This window comes from Microcaecilia unicolor, chromosome 8 (assembly GCF_901765095.1).
Source record: "Microcaecilia unicolor chromosome 8, aMicUni1.1, whole genome shotgun sequence".
In the NCBI taxonomy this organism is placed as follows: Eukaryota; Metazoa; Chordata; class Amphibia; order Gymnophiona; family Siphonopidae; genus Microcaecilia; species Microcaecilia unicolor.
In genome coordinates this window covers 176542194-176558318 of record NC_044038.1, presented here as the reverse complement: position 1 = coordinate 176558318, position 16125 = coordinate 176542194, and the positions used below count along the sequence as shown (strand labels likewise).

The 16125-nt window shown below is 41.0% G+C and overlaps 1 protein-coding gene across 1 annotated transcript in view; it reads right to left on the bottom strand.

Annotated features, from left to right (window-relative positions):
• Positions 1-16125, bottom strand: part of SH3RF2 (SH3 domain containing ring finger 2) — a 48074-nt gene that overhangs the window by 12222 nt on the left and 19727 nt on the right. Inside the window, exons 3-7 of the mRNA XM_030212633.1 lie at positions 13912-14178; positions 11893-11988; positions 10455-10781; positions 3460-3554; positions 2447-2617 (exon numbers count right to left, since the gene is read on the bottom strand). Coding sequence (XP_030068493.1) covers positions 2447-2617; positions 3460-3554; positions 10455-10781; positions 11893-11988; positions 13912-14178 — 956 coding nt within the window. The remainder of the gene's footprint in view (positions 1-2446; positions 2618-3459; positions 3555-10454; positions 10782-11892; positions 11989-13911; positions 14179-16125) is intronic.

The window sequence follows — 16125 nt, the reverse complement described above, 5'->3', positions numbered from 1 at the left end:
TAACCCCATCCTAACCCAATGAGGGGCAGTATAATGCCAAACATTCCTCTCTTAGTCTCTCCTTCAGCCCTCATTATCAAATAATTACCTCCTGTTGACTCTTCTGCTTTCTGTGGCCCCACCAATATTTCAGCAGTCCATTTGCCTCACAACTTTTTCCCATGTAGTGATTTATTCATTTATATTTATTAACATTTAGGAGGCCCCCTTCCCTGAAGCTTCAGGCAGCTTACTAAAGTACAGGCATAATCCAATCAACTCACAATAAAATACAGCAAAAAATAATGAAAATAATCAAAATGCTTCCGTCTTACAGGATAACTAAACCTTCCCTTTTCATTTTATTTCTATTTATTACTTTTATAATGGACTCACATGGCATCCACACTACTTTATAAAGCTTCAAAAAGAGAACATTACAATGTCAATACAATTTGTTACAAAAGCATGAATAAAGCCTTTGCTACTCTCTCCTTAGAGAACCAAGGTCTCAAGTTACACACCCTTCTCAAATGAAAACCACAGAAATCAATGTACGACTGCATAGCTAACAGAATCTAAAATCACTCCCAAAACCTTAACCTCAGTACACACTGGAATAATAACCTCAGCCACTGGCAGCATGGAGGCAATGAAATCCGTTATCTTACGATTAAGCCAGAGCTGTTCAGTTTAATGATAATTCAATCGCAGCCTGTCCATCCAGTCCTTAACAACAGCCAAGCAACCACTCAACCGCTGCTCAGTATCAACATGATCTCCCACCCCCCCAAGTTCTACCATTATCTGAACAACATCCACATAACACAAACACTTAAAACCTTATAAACCCACTCAGGGGTTGCAGATAAAAATTAAACAGAAAAGGGGAAAGACAGGACTTCTGCAGAACCCCACCACCCACTGAGTCCTACATGACAAACCAGGCAAAGACCACCCCCCCCCCCCCCCCAACATTGTGGCCCTGAGTCACTGCAACTAAATTCCATGGTCCACAGTGTCAAAAGTCAACAAATCAAATCCAGCTGAATTAATAAACAATCCACCCCTCTATTCAAACTTCTCCATTAAAGTAGTCTCAGTTCTATGGCCTGGGTGAAACCAGGGGAGTAGCCAGTCCATGGCGGGGTGGGGTATTTAATTCATACCTTTGCTACTGGGGATGCCCAAGGCCCGCCAGCCAATGAGGTTTGCTGCCCGAGTCCCTCAATGGCGGAACTTGGCAGTGTTTATGTGTAAGAGTGCCAAGCATTGTTGGGTGAGGCACACTGCTGACTTCTGTGCTGCTCAGGCAGCATGGGTGGGGATTCGGGTAGCGGATCTTTTCAGCTGGAGGGGCTTGGGCATTCTCATCAGTCATTAAACCAGTGCTGCAATTTTGGAGGGAGCTTGAGCCCAAAGTTGGGTGGGGGGACCAGGTCCCCGCAGCCCCCCTGAAACTATGCCCGTAGGTGAAACCCCATCTGACAGGGATCCAATATATGCTGCTCCTGGACCTAGTCCTGAAACTAGATCTCTACAGCCTTCTCAATGAGCTTGCCCAAAAAAGATAAGGTAGGATATTGGTAGATATGACCCAGGGTTATTAAAATGCACATTCTGCCCCTTAAGAATAGGGCAGACCAACGATCCCTTAACCATTCTGGAAACATCTCACTCTGAAGAGAACAGTTAACCTTTAGCCTATTTGGATCAAATAATTTTATTTTTTGTTACATTTGTACCCCATGCTTTCCCACTCATGGCAGGCTCAATGCGGCTTACATGGGGCAATGGAGGGTTAAGTGACTTGCCCAGAGTCACAAGGAGCTGCCTGTGCCTGAAGTGGGAATTGAACTCAGTTCCTCAGGACCAAAGTCCACCACCCTAACTACTAGGCCACTCCTCCACCAACCAAGCAGGAAATAGATCCCTGCTATGATCAGTACATCAAATCTTTGACACCAACAGCTGAAACACAGCTAGGGAAACTGGATAAAATCACACTCCAAATCAGAAGCTCTCCCCTCCCCAGTACATAAAAGCACAGGTGACTCAATGGAAGATGGCAGACCTGTCCTTATTTTATTCACCTTATCAAAAGAGTAATGTGAAAAAGCAACCAATTAGGGTTGTCATATCCTCCCTGCCCCTCCTCCAACTTACTAATCTCCTTATAGAGAGTCCAAACTGGTTATCTAAATTCTTCCACCTCCATTTCTATCCAAAAACGTTTTTTTTTTAGTTTCCCAGCTTAGACATAAGACAACAGATATTTTTTTTTTAATTGCAGTATTTAGCCCATCCTATCATGAGTTCTAAGGTAGGCTACAATCAGCATACGTAAAACATAGTCCCACAGTAAACCCAAGTTATCAGCAGATCCCTTTGTCCCAAATCCCCAAATCAGCACTAATAATCACGAGACAATTTATTTATTGAATTAATATTCGTCAAGACAGCTCACCTGAAAACTGGGATGACATAATTGCTTGGGAAAACACCTGTCTTTCCCGTTACCAGGGACATTCCTCTGAGCCAGCCTTCTTGATACTTCCCCAAAACACGAACACCTTCGCCCTTCTGCAGGTCCATCTCCTCTGGCCCCTGGGCTATGTAGGGGTGCAGAGCAACACACCTAGGATCCACACCAAAAAGAAAATATTTGATAAGCTTCAAAATGTGCCAAAGACAACAGCACAGGTATCTTAATTGGTAACCTCTAAACTTATTACTCAGATATAAAAGGAAAGAAGTTCACTTCCAAACTTCTGGAGAGAAAATGTCTTCACACTCCTCCTCTCTGCTGCGATATTGTGTTGATAACACACTCCTTCAACTTTAAGCAGAGAAGGTTGCAGGTGAAGGGAAAGGATGAATTATGACCAACAGCACTACATAAGGGAATCTTTGGCCAAAAACTGTTGGGAAAGGTTCCAGAGTCACTTGAAATCCCTGAAGTACAGTTACGTCATTCCTGTTTTAGCACTCACCCCACTTCACGCAGGTACCTGTAGTTGCATTTTACTTAGAGGTATCAGGAAAGAGAACCGATTTTAAGAATCCAGGTAGGAATTTAAGGGCCACCTCACAAGTATCCTCAAATGAAACTGTCCTTGGAAACATTCTTTGCCATTTTCTTTAGGTCATTCAGTACAGAAAGGAGAGTAGAATAGTGGCATCGGGTACCTTGTAGTAAAAAAACAGGTGCTGGCTCTCCCCTGAAATAATCACTTTTCCTCCCTCCTTCCTTCTGATTGTTTGTACCCCTACTGCTGACTTGTCCAATGAGAAGAGTGGGAGCCATGACATCAGGATTATGACATCGGCCCCCATCCTTTCAACTTGACCTTTTGGCCCTGAATCCTCATTGAGCCTGCAAATAGGTGGGAAAATGTGGGGTACAAAATTGTTGCAAGGCTTCTGGTGCCCTTAGGGCAGGTTCGTCAGGTACACGTACAACATCTTTACCATACTTACATATTAGCAGATATGTGTTGTTGTGAATTTGGAAGGCTCAGGGTGGCCGAGGACTGACCCAGGACTCCAGAAATGGCAAAAGTAGGTGCATTAAACTGAAAATAAAATCAGAAGGAAACAGCCTCAGTGAATATACAGATTAAAAGCCAGATCCTTTCAAGGAGGAGGAGGAGTACAGATTCTCCCTTACCCCACAAATTCTTCGAAAAACTTATTTAAGTGCCTTGGGAAGTGGAGATCCCACCGACTTATTACTACCATGGTAAGGGCATAGGGCAAAAAAGTCTAGATTTGAAATTAAATATCAGCTTCTATTCACTCCTCATACAATAAAGTGTGTGGCCAATCCGACACCTGTGTAGTAAGCTTGGCATTTCTACGGTCATGCTATTGCATAGAAAAACTATACCAGAAAGTTTTACTCCCTAGTGAAACATTAAATCTCAGCCTTCTCAGTCTGGACGTCTAGACTCTGTTTGCCAAAATATTCAGCAAACTCTCTAATTTATTTATTTATTTGTAGCATTTGTATCCCACATTTTCCCACCAATTTGCAGGCTCAATGTGGCTTACATTTGCCGTAGTGGTGATTGCCATTTCTGGTTAACAGAATTACAAATGATATTGCATTCAAGTGCGTATATACATGGTAAAAGAATACATTATGGTATTGCATTTAGGTTCCTGCGTGATGGATTGGACTGTAACTTATGTTATGTCATCAATTATAGAGAGATCTTATTCGACATAGGGTTCAAGTGGTATTGCATTAAGGTGTGTACATACATGGTAGAGAAACATAAGTTATGGGATTGCATATAAGTTCCTGAGTAATAGATTGGATTGTAACATATGTTGGGTCGTCATTTATAAAGAAATCATTTTCGACATTAGGTTAGAAGTGGTAGTGTTTGTTCATTAATAGCAATGAGGTTAATCAGTCATGTGATGAGAGATCGGTTCTGTCTCGTTTGTGATCAGGTTACAACACAATCGCTCAGAGATTCTGACTCATTTGCCTAAGTATGAGGATCTCACAACTCATAATAACTCTCAATTGAATAACTATACCTGAGTAGGTGATGAATGAACATAATATTTTTTAAGTTGATCTCTATGACACAAATAAGGAGTCTCATTCCTGGTAACATGTTTTGTCAGTTCTAATTAGGGATATGCTGAAAACCATGAGCCATCATTTAATCTTAAATTCTGTTGTCATTTGGGCAATCTTCTGGCAAATAGAATTTATTGGATCATGATTACGGAATGTTTATGATCCTAGAAAATTGTCCTAAACGTATCTGATGTTTTTCAGTATAAAACTGCGAAATACCTGTATCTAAATCTATATCTATCTATTTATATATATAGAGAGAGAAAGAGCAAGAGAGAGAGAGAGAGAGAGAGAGAGAGAGAGAGAGAGAGAGAGAGAGAGAGAGAGAGAGCCACACACACATCTATATAAACATGTAGAAAACAAACTCTGACTAAATCAAAGGGAAAGGAGAAAGAAATTGGAAAGTGATGGTGAAAAACTTGACACCTTGTGGTCACTGTTAATATTGCAGACTCTGATTCATCTATCGTATTGACATATGGTGACCACCACTGGTACTGTTGCTTCTCAAACCTAAAAGTTAACATACTTAAAGTGCACTTCACTTTGCTCGAGTTTATGTTAAAAAAAACCATTATTTGTTGCACATACAAAATGGATAATGTTAATTACATATAACTGAGCCCAGACAGTAAAGTTACAAAATCTGCACTGTTGCCTTCATGCAGTGACTAAGGGGCCCTTTTTCTAAAGCTTGTGCCAAGTACCATGTAGCCTATAGGAATCTTTTCATAAAGGCGGTTAATAAATCCCCCCCAAAAAATAGGATTCACAGCATTTAGGACATGATTTAACAAGCGATTTAACATGTACTAAGCTTTAGTAAAAGGGTGAACACAACAACCTTATGTCTTTCCAATTCTATTTACATGACTGTTTTCAATATATACAATGTGCTCTTTTGCTCTAACAATGTAAAAACAATGAAGGGGCAGATTGTATCCATCCCTTATAATTTCTGTTTTGGCCTGTATAGACGAGTCGCTTACCTTGGGAATAGGATTATTCAGACCCATGTGGATTCCAAGTCCATGGGTGTGAGGGGAAAAAGCTACTAACTGAATAATTGTTTATCTTAGCTGTCAACACATCTCACTGTGTAATTAGGTGAAGGTTGGTGCTGAATGATTGATTATAAATACATAAGTTGGGCAGGAAGAAAGAGGGCTTGCAAAACAGTTGGGAGGTGTCTTAACAGGAGAAGAAACCAGAATGGCTCCTTGTGCCAGCTCTTCTCATCAGAACACCAGGAATTCACACGATCAACACTTACGGGCCAGATTCAGTAGATGGCACCAAAAAGTAGCCACTGGGAAAATGTTGCGCTCTATAAAGGGCACTCAAGTTTGAGGGTTCTTTGCAATATGTTCCAAGTGCATTCTAGAACCCTATTTTGGGCACAAGGACTTACAGCAACTGAAACCTGGTGTAAATCTGAGTGCACAGCCCCCAAATTCTAACACACTGCGCATAATTCTTTGGAATACGTGTGACCTGACCATGCCCCACATAAAGCCACACCCCTTTTGAGGTTGCACACAAGAGGATTTAGGCATGGATCTTTAAAGAGTCACGGGTAGCCAGATCCATGTGCAAATCCAAATTAGTGTCAACGGCTCAGCAACTAATTTATTTGCAAGTGGATCTCAGATTAATGCCCAAATTTGGGTGCCATTTATAGAATCCAGGGGGCAGGGTGGAGGTAGGCAACCTGGGTCCTCGAGGGCTGCAACTGAGTCGGGTTCTCAGGATTCCCCCAATGAATATGCATAAGGTCTATTTGCAAAGGACCAAAACAATAAGGCAGATTTACTTTGAACTCTGGATGAATATTCACGACAAAACAGGACATCTAATATGCTTCATAGACTTCCAAATGTCGGCATGATGAGTGCAGGCTAACATTGAGGGGACTTCCTTGATAAAGCGACCTATAAGATTTTGGAAAACAGAGCCCCTATGCCGACTTGATCTGAAAACACATTCTAAAGATGAGTAATCCATTAATATAACTTTGAAGGAATACTTTAATAAGATCTTTATACATAACAAAATTTTGAAAATAACAAAACACAGGAAGGAGGCGGTCAAAGAGCCAGTGAGGATGTAAGTGTAAAAGTCTCTTACACAGTGTATCACAACTGAGGTTCATTGGCCAACCCTCCATTGTTGTCGATTCTCTGTTTTTTTGGAAGTCTATGAAGTATATTAGATGTCCTGTTTTGTCGTAAGATCTATTTGCACGCACTGCCTCCATTCTATGCTAGTAGATTTCATGTATACTCATTGGGGGAATCATGAAAACCCGCCTGGATTGCGGACCTCGAGGAACCAGGTTGCCCACCCTTGGGTTAGAAGGTGCCAGGAATGCATATAGATGACCAGAATCCCGGCACATATGCACATAGATGCCAATATTCTGGCTACATGCTATTCTCTAAAATGGCATCTAAATTCAGTGGTGCATAGTTTGCAAGTAGCGTCCACATGGGTGGAGTTTCAACACAGTGTGGGTGGGGCACACATTGAGGCATGATCATTTATATGAGCTCTATGGCAAATGCAAGTGCTCGATCCTACGTATATACGATCTGATACATTAGTATTTTATAAAGAAAAAGTACGTATCAAATAGGATAAAATCAGGATGTTGTAGGCACTTAACTATAATCTCCCTTTTATAGACTTCCCTTGTAGTGTCGGCCCAGCTTGACTTTTCTGGAGCAAGTAGCACGATGCAGTCCGAGGCATGATGTCTAACGACACAAGGAATTTCTGGTATACTGTATACCTTTCACTGTTTTCATTTAACATCTGGATATACAGTGGGGGAAATAAGTATTTGATCCCTTGCTGATTTTGTAAGTTTGCCCACTGACAAAGACATGAGCAGCCCATAATTGAAGGGTAGGTTATTGGTAACAGTGAGAGATAGCACATCACAAATTAAATCCGGAAAATCACATTGTGGAAAGTATATGAATTTATTTGCATTCTGCAGAGGGAAATAAGTATTTAATCCCTCTGGCAAACAAGACCTAATACTTGGTGGCAAAACCCTTGTTGGCAAGCACAGCGGTCAGACGTCTTCTGTAGTTGATGATGAGGTTTGCACACATGTCAGGAGGAATTTTGGTCCACTCCTCTTTGCAGATCATCTCTAAATCATTAAGAGTTCTGGGCTGTCGCTTGGCAACTCGCATCTTCAGCTCCCTCCATAAGTTTTCAATGGGATTAAGGTCTGGTGACTGGCTAGGCCACTCCATGACCCTAATGTGCTTCTTCCTGAGCCACTCCTTTGTTGCCTTGGCTGTATGTTTTGGGTCATTGTCGTGCTGGAAGACCCAGCCACGACCCATTTTTAAGGCCCTGGCGGAGGGAAGGAGGTTGTCACTCAGAATTGTACGGTACATGGCCCCATCCATTCTCCCATTGATGCGGTGAAGTAGTCCTGTGCCCTTAGCAGAGAAACACCCCCAAAACATAACATTTCCACCTCCATGCTTGACAGTGGGGACGGTGTTCTTTGGGTCATAGGCAGCATTTCTCTTCCTCCAAACACGGCGAGTTGAGTTCATGCCAAAGAGCTCAATTTTTGTCTCATCTGACCACAGCACCTTCTCCCAATCACTCTCGGCATCATCCAGGTGTTCACTGGCAAACTTCAGACGGGCCGTCACATGTGCCTTCCGGAGCAGGGGGACCTTGCGGGCACTGCAGGATTGCAATCCGTTATGTCGTAATGTGTTACCAATGGTTTTCGTGGTGACAGTGGTCCCAGCTGCCTTGAGATCATTGACAAGTTCCCCCCTTGTAGTTGTAGGCTGATTTCTAACCTTCCTCATGATCAAGGATACCCCACGAGGTGAGATTTTGCGTGGAGCCCCAGATCTTTGTCGATTGACAGTCATTTTGTACTTCTTCCATTTTCTTACTATGGCACCAACAGTTGTCTCCTTCTCACCCAGCGTCTTACTGATGGTTTTGTAGCCCATTCCAGCCTTGTGCAGGTGTATGATCTTGTCCCTGACATCCTTAGACAGCTCCTTGCTCTTGGCCATTTTGTAGAGGTTAGAGTCTGACTGATTCACTGAGTCTGTGGACAGGTGTCTTTCATACAGGTGACCATTGCCGACAGCTGTCTGTCATGCAGGTAACGAGTTGATTTGGAGCATCTACCTGGTCTGTAGGGGCCAGATCTCTTACTGGTTGGTGGGGGATCAAATACTTATTTCCCTCTGCAGAATGCAAATAAATTCATATACTTTCCACAATGTGATTTTCCGGATTTAATTTGTGATGTGCTATCTCTCACTGTTACCAATAACCTACCCTTCAATTATGGGCTGCTCATGTCTTTGTCAGTGGGCAAACTTACAAAATCAGCAAGGGATCAAATACTTATTTCCCCCACTGTACTACCGAAGCAGTCTACATGCTAAGGCGCTCTACAATTTATTATTGTCATGTTTCTTTGGATTTTCTCATGTCAGCATTATTCTGGTGTGTATGCAGAGCCCGTTCACCCTCCCACCCCACCCCCAGTTTCCTACCTCAAAATTTTCAATTTTCAGTAACAAGAAGTATCTGCAGCAATTCTGTAGCACATTTGCATATAATCAAACTAGTTGCATATAATGATTTTTCATAATAAAAATAAATTTGCTTTCCAACTTTTTTTTTTTTTGCCTTTTGTGATTTGGGGAATTTTCTGGGTGCAGAATTTCAGAAGCAGATATGGAGGAGGTTGGCGTAGGGGATACTTCTTCTGCAGTGGCACCTCCTGGAAGGAGTTCAACATCTCATGAATATTCATTGTGGCTAGCCTGAAACCTCAATGGGACTAGTATGCTCTGAGGACTGGGCTGGGAAAGGGGATGGGGATGGGATGAAGGGGAAAGTGACTTGCCCAAGGAACGTTGGTGGAAGCAGGCTTTTGAACTCTAGTCTCCATACCTTCTCCATGCAGGATTTTGGCATCCATGCAAACACTTAATGCAAATATGCTCTGACATTGCAACATAAGAGATGTTGAAATTCTTCCCTGTATTTTCCCCCCCAAGGAATCAAAATTGTGACACAAACATACAGTTGATGAATCTCCAGCAGGGTTTGCTGATCCACTTGCAATGCCAAAACTAATGTATTTTCTCATTATAGTTAATGTAAACCATCCTTTTTTGAAAGGGAAGATCTGCTAAATTGTCAGGCTTTGTGAAAATCATATGTACTGATAGAAGATGTGTTCAAAGATGCTTTATGTTTTTGTGCTCGAGACAACTTTAATTCCCGAGTAATATCTTGCCTATGACTTTCTGCACATTTGCATGGGCTGCTTTTTACTTTTCATCAAGATTGCATCAGTGTTGGCACCTGCTAGCCTTTTCACTCTGTACTCTGACTCAAAGAGCTCAATTAAGAAATAATAATAGTAATAATAATGCAAGAGGGCTTGACATCTTCAGTTATGCAAATGCCTATCCTTATCTTGATGTTCCATTCTTAGGAATAAAACCCCACAAATTACAAGATAACTGCCATATAATTAAGAGCATATGAAATTGTTTAAAAATTGTTTTCCTACTTTGCATGTGAAATGTTTTTCAGACTCGATCACATCTCTGTGCTCTAAATTAATTAATTCACTTAGCAACTGTGTAAAGTCTGGTTTAATACACATGGAATAAAAGGGTAAAAATCCCCTTCAAAAACACATTCAGTATGGTTAAAAGATGAAACTTGGAAATAAGATAGTCAGGCATTGTTTTATACAGTGCATCCCACCTGAAACAAAACTCATCAAATGGATTGGATAATTCAAAGTTTCCGCATTCACATGCCATCTAATGCAGCCCAATTTCTAGATGTAATTTACCTGGCTTGGGATGGTTGATGGCAACTCTTTGTCAGTGCCCGGTGCCAAAACAGCAGGGTTGCTGGAGCTGATCAGTACTGGGGCGCTGATATCTGGAGACTGACGATCTTCAGGTGAATGAACCATCTTGTTGATTGTATTTAAGGCATTTGTAATCAGGAATTGCCTTGGACTCTTTCTCCTGATGTCTTGCACCTTGCGAAAGGCTGGAAGTTCTGTAGGCTTTGTTCTAATGGAAGATTTCCGGACAAGAGATGGAATACTACTGAGCGTGCTGGATCTGTTGCTCTTGCCAGTGTCCAGTAGATACCTAGCAGGAAGGTTGGGCTGGAATACAAAGTAGCATATAAAGTTCTGGTTCTTTCACCCCCGAACCTAATGAATTTCATAAGGTTATAGCAACAAACCACCTAACACAGTAGAATTATCTGCAATGCAGCACCCAGATAATGCTGCTGAAAATGTTTGAGACTGAATTCACTGATTGATTGGGATTCTTTTTTGAAGGAAATTGAGCATTGTTCAAAGACATGGTTTATTCAATTATAATTGACAAGCAAATCTGTACAGCCATTTTGTTATGGACAAGTGAATGCAAGACTAAGGGGCTCATTTTCAAAGAACGTTGACTTACAAAGTACCATTGACTAACACAGTTGCATAGTAACCTAAGTGCTTTGAAAATATACCTCTAAGTACCCAAGCGATATTATATTGCTTTTGTTAAACTCTTGAATATATGGGTCTGTTTCTACAGCTGGAACACAATGGACGTCAAGTGGCATTGGCTGATAATAGGCAGAAGTGGTATGCTTTCGGATATCTGATAATAGTGAGGAGTGAACAGGTTGACAGATTGGGTCCAGGCTGGTTCTTATTTGAGTAAGATTCATGGGACCTTTTTAATCTCAAAGTTGAAATATAAGTTGTTGACATCAGCACTAAGGGAAAATGTTAATGGATTGAACAGAGTTTAAATAGGCTGAACCACCATTTTGACCAGCAACGAGGAAGCAGAACATGGCGCACAGATGTATGACTGAAGTACTTGTGAAGAGTGCATGATAATTTTATGAATGCCAGTTCAACATGTTCCTACTGAGTGCAGCCGCAGGACCTCTTCAGCTGGAAGGGCTTGGGAACCCCCCCCCTCCCAGCTAAAGGTATTTTTTAATTTAATTTTGGTGGAGTGGGAGGAAAGAAAGAGGAGAGGGGAGGCAGAGGAAATGAAGCTGCCAAATGCCCCTCAAAAACCTCAGTTTTGGCCACAACATTGCATTATATAAACTTGATTATAACCTGAGCTGGGCTACTGATGAGACAGTGAGCCTTACATCACATATTAATGTGAGATAACTGACCAATCAAGATTTTCCACTTATTTTGAGAGAGTGAGAGAGAGAGAGAGAGAGAGAGAGTTTCATACTTTCCCACTTACCTCCACAAATAAGAGTGGGAAAATCCCTATTTTGTCACCTAATTTGCCTTCCACCCAGTTCTCATCGATACGGCGGATCACCCTGATAACATCATCCTGAAAGGCAAAAATATTATTACTGCATCACCACCCAATTTAATGTTCATGTTGTATAATCCTAAATTGAATGAAAGATAGGCGAGGTCTAGGGATGAGACATCTGGATATAGGTCACATTCGTAGTGACAGACAGAAAGTCATCAGTACTTCTTATAGCACACCAGCTCCCTTGTTTCTTGGGTGATCTTCCCTCAATCTTTTTTTTTTATCCTTGATTTTTTTTCTTTTTATTTAAAGACAACAAAATCCATGGATGGTATTAATGGAATGCACTGAGTGGTAGAAATTCAGCAAATAAGCATTTTTTTAGCCTCCGCCACTGGTGGTATTTCATGATTTTCAATGCTGGGTCATGACTGGCACCAGCATTAAATATCCAAGTTTATTTGACTGACTCTCTCTTATACGGTTAAGTTCAATATTTAGCATTTAACGTCATAAGCAACACCATAAAGACAGGCCTGAGCTTTACTTGGTCCGATTTAACAGCTAAACTTAGGCGGTTAAGTGCTGACTCCAGCCAGGACCACACACAAAATAGCCGGCTTTGAGTTTAGCAGTCATAGTGATATTCAGCGGCTCTAACCAGTTAAGTTCCCTGACTATCAGTGGATAACCCCGTACAAGCGATTTTACTGGCTAGGAACCGTTTCTGGCTAGTTAAATTGCTTTGAATAATAAATAGAGGGGTCGATTTTTATTATTTCCATGCTAAACTACAATCAGGCTTGAATGGTGGGAAGTAAGCAGACTTAGAGAAAAATTCATTTTCAAATCACCCTGTCTCTGTGCCCCACAGGTCCCTCTTTTAAAAACCTGAAAGAAGAGAAGGTACTTGATGATCAGCTGAACTAAAGACAGACCCCTGGAAAAGGGAAGTTAAAGCTGAACAATCTTTTCCTGAGATGTAAAACAACTGAATGGTACTGAAGAGAAGAGGAAACTGGAAGTTTCTCTGGTTGTGGGATTACCTTACCAGGTGTTTTAATTACCCAGAGGAAAGCTGCTAATAGTGAAAAGTTTCCTCCTTCATATTTGGGTAGATTTTAGAAAGTGCAACAAATATGGGCGTTAAGAGGCAAAGTGACACGGGCTGCATATACTGCAGTACATGTTTATCCACTCCAACCCTAGCCGAGATAATATTTAACCATCTCTCTGACTTCATGTGCAACTTTCTTTAAATCAATCACCTTACTTTCTAACTCCTCTTACCTATCTATATGTTCCATCTTTGCTTATACCCTCCACTGTCAATTAAAATGTTCTATAGCATATTGTGTTCATATTATAAGTAGTATATTTGAATATTTTTACTGCTGTAATTGCCTATTGCTCATGTTTGATTTATTCTTACTGTACACTGCCTCGAGTGAATTCCTTCAAAATGGCAGTAAATAAATTTTGCCGCACGTCCATTTTCAGCAAAAATAAAAAAGACATTTTTTGCAGGCACACTGAAAAATGGATCTGCATGCACCTATACTACCGCAGGACATTTTTCGGCACACCTTAGTAAAAGGACCCCTTAATGAGGAAGCAATCCCTTGGGGGGGGGGGGGGGGGGAAGGAGGAAAACAGCCTCCGAACCCCGTCAGGAGCTTAAATGTTGTAGCTCTAAGACTAGAAGGGGAATTTGCCTCACAGGCTGAAAAACCTCCTTCCTCCTCAGGTAGACAATCATGAAGAGAATTTTTGTTTTATTTTTACTTCATTTTTTTATAGCGGAAACTTGATTAAAAGGAAAAACGTATCAAGGGATTGTTTCCTCATGAAACACACTGAATGACTTACAGTACTTAAGACATTTTGGGATTATGGACATGGGGGATTGTGAATTTCCCCCAAATATCACGAAAGCTGAAATCTTTTCTTCTCTTTCGTGAACTAAATTCCAGTAATACAGAAGTTGTGTCATACCTTGAAGAATGCCAGGCAGCGGTTGTTTTCAGCTTTGTCCTTATCCTTCAAGTCAAAGTTATAAAGTGCTTTGCAAAGAGGAGGCTGGGGGAGCTGCTTAATGATTTGCACAGAACTGGCAGGGAAGGTACTACCAACTCCATCAGCCTGACTTTGGGACCAATTATCATCGAACTGTTGGTGCAAAATGATGACGTCCCCTTTACTGAGCCTCAGATCTTTTGGCACATGCCCCCTGTAATTATATAGGGCCTTTGCACAAGGTACCTGCAGGTAGATAAATCAGTATTTATGTCATCCATATGCTAACATAAGAGCTATGACATTAAGCAAAAAAAAAAGTGTCAATATTTATTCCCACATTTATTACAGACTAGATTTGTTTTACAGTTTTATTTCCATTCCCAAAGTTCCTACACCATCCCCCACCTTTTCCATTCCACACTGAATTTTCACAAAGATTGATTGCTAACCCCCTCCCCCCAAAAAACATAAAATGATCTCTGTATTGCAGATGTGGCATTAAACATTGCCAGACAAGATATTCCAGAATTAGACTTTTCACCATCAAGAAATCAAGGCTGAGTCAGATCCACGCGGTAGCCGATTTGGTGTATGCTGGATGCAACATAGGCCTTTGCGTGTTTTTGTAAAAGGGTCACTTAGTGATTTTGATCCAGGATAATGTGTGTGTAATTATCAGTTAGGTGAGGAGATGAGAGCAAAATAAGCTAAACTGTAGAGGTGCAGATGTAGCAGGATGTATTTTTTGTTTGATTTCTTCGATTTGATTTCTTTTTCTTCAGATTTTCCTTTGATGTGGACTTTGTTTTTCTTAGCATATTTGTTTAGATACAATTAAAAAAAAAAATTCAAATTAAAAAAAAAAAAAAGCAAAATCTTAGATCCTAAGAATAAAATTAGTAATCTTTGCAGTAAAGAGACTGAAAAAATGGTCACATTTGTCATCTCTTTCACTCATACTATTCACTTCCTATTTTGGTGACAGTGAAATAAGTAAGATTCTGTTCAGGCTTTTACAATATGACATTTCTTCTTCTCTAATATAAATGAGTCATTGCTCTGTAATCTGAAGAACTTTTCATTGCCTTTCATTCGGTGAAGATGTAAGAAATAAGTGACAGTAGAAAATATTCTTCAACTACAATTGCTTCAGTGACCTTTAGTAAGGTCAGATCTCCCTCACTCCATCTGCTTTCCTCATGGGCAATAATTTCTTAAGACTTATGCCACACTTCCCACCCCTACAATCCATCAAAAGACATCTCCAAAAATATCACCCTTGGAACCACTGACATGTCCTGAAAATGTGATGTGGATTGGATAACAAACACAAACGTTTTCAGGGACCGACTCAGGATGTGCACAGTCAAACAATTTTGGGGTGTTTGGTTTGTTTCATGTATTTGTTTTAATAGAAATTGTATAATGCTTGCTAATAGTATTTTAATGTGCACTAAGAGTTTTTTTTACTAAGCTGTGGTAAAAAGTAGCCAAGAGGCCAACCAAATTTCAGTTTTGGCACCGAAACCGGCTTGAAATCTGGGTTTGAGTTTCTGCTGAAAATGCACATGCATTTTTGGCACAAGCCAAAACTATCACCCCCCCCCCCCCCACTTGCGATCACTGTCTGCCCCCTCTCCCACCATGCTCCCCTAGCAGAGATCTGGACCCCCCTGGGCTGCCTGACCTTCCCATAGGTCCTCCCCAGGCCTACCTTAAGGTGACCTAGAGGTGGCAGTGAATGCAAATATATGTATATTAATTGTGGAGAAGCAGGAAGCGATACAACTAGATGACACGAATTGAGATTGCAGGGAGGTTGGCTTAGGAGTAACATCAGAAAGTAATTTTCATGGAGAGGGTGGTGGATGCCTGGAATGTCCTCCAGCGGGAGGTGGTGGAATTCAAGAATGCATGGGATAAACACAAAGGATTTTTATATGAAAAGAGAATAGAATCAAACCAAACTTAGCTTCAACAGCAAATCCAGTAGTTGGGAAGTAAGACTATTGCCAGACAAACGTCTACAGTCTGTGCCCCGAGAATGGCAAGGACAGATCAAGATCAAGTATGGATACGTTATAAAGGCAATTGCCAGGCAGACTTCTGTGGTCTGTCTCATGATTATGGGGTAGACAGATCTAATTATACTGGAGTGGGCTTTGACAGAAACTCTAGTAGTTGACTTCT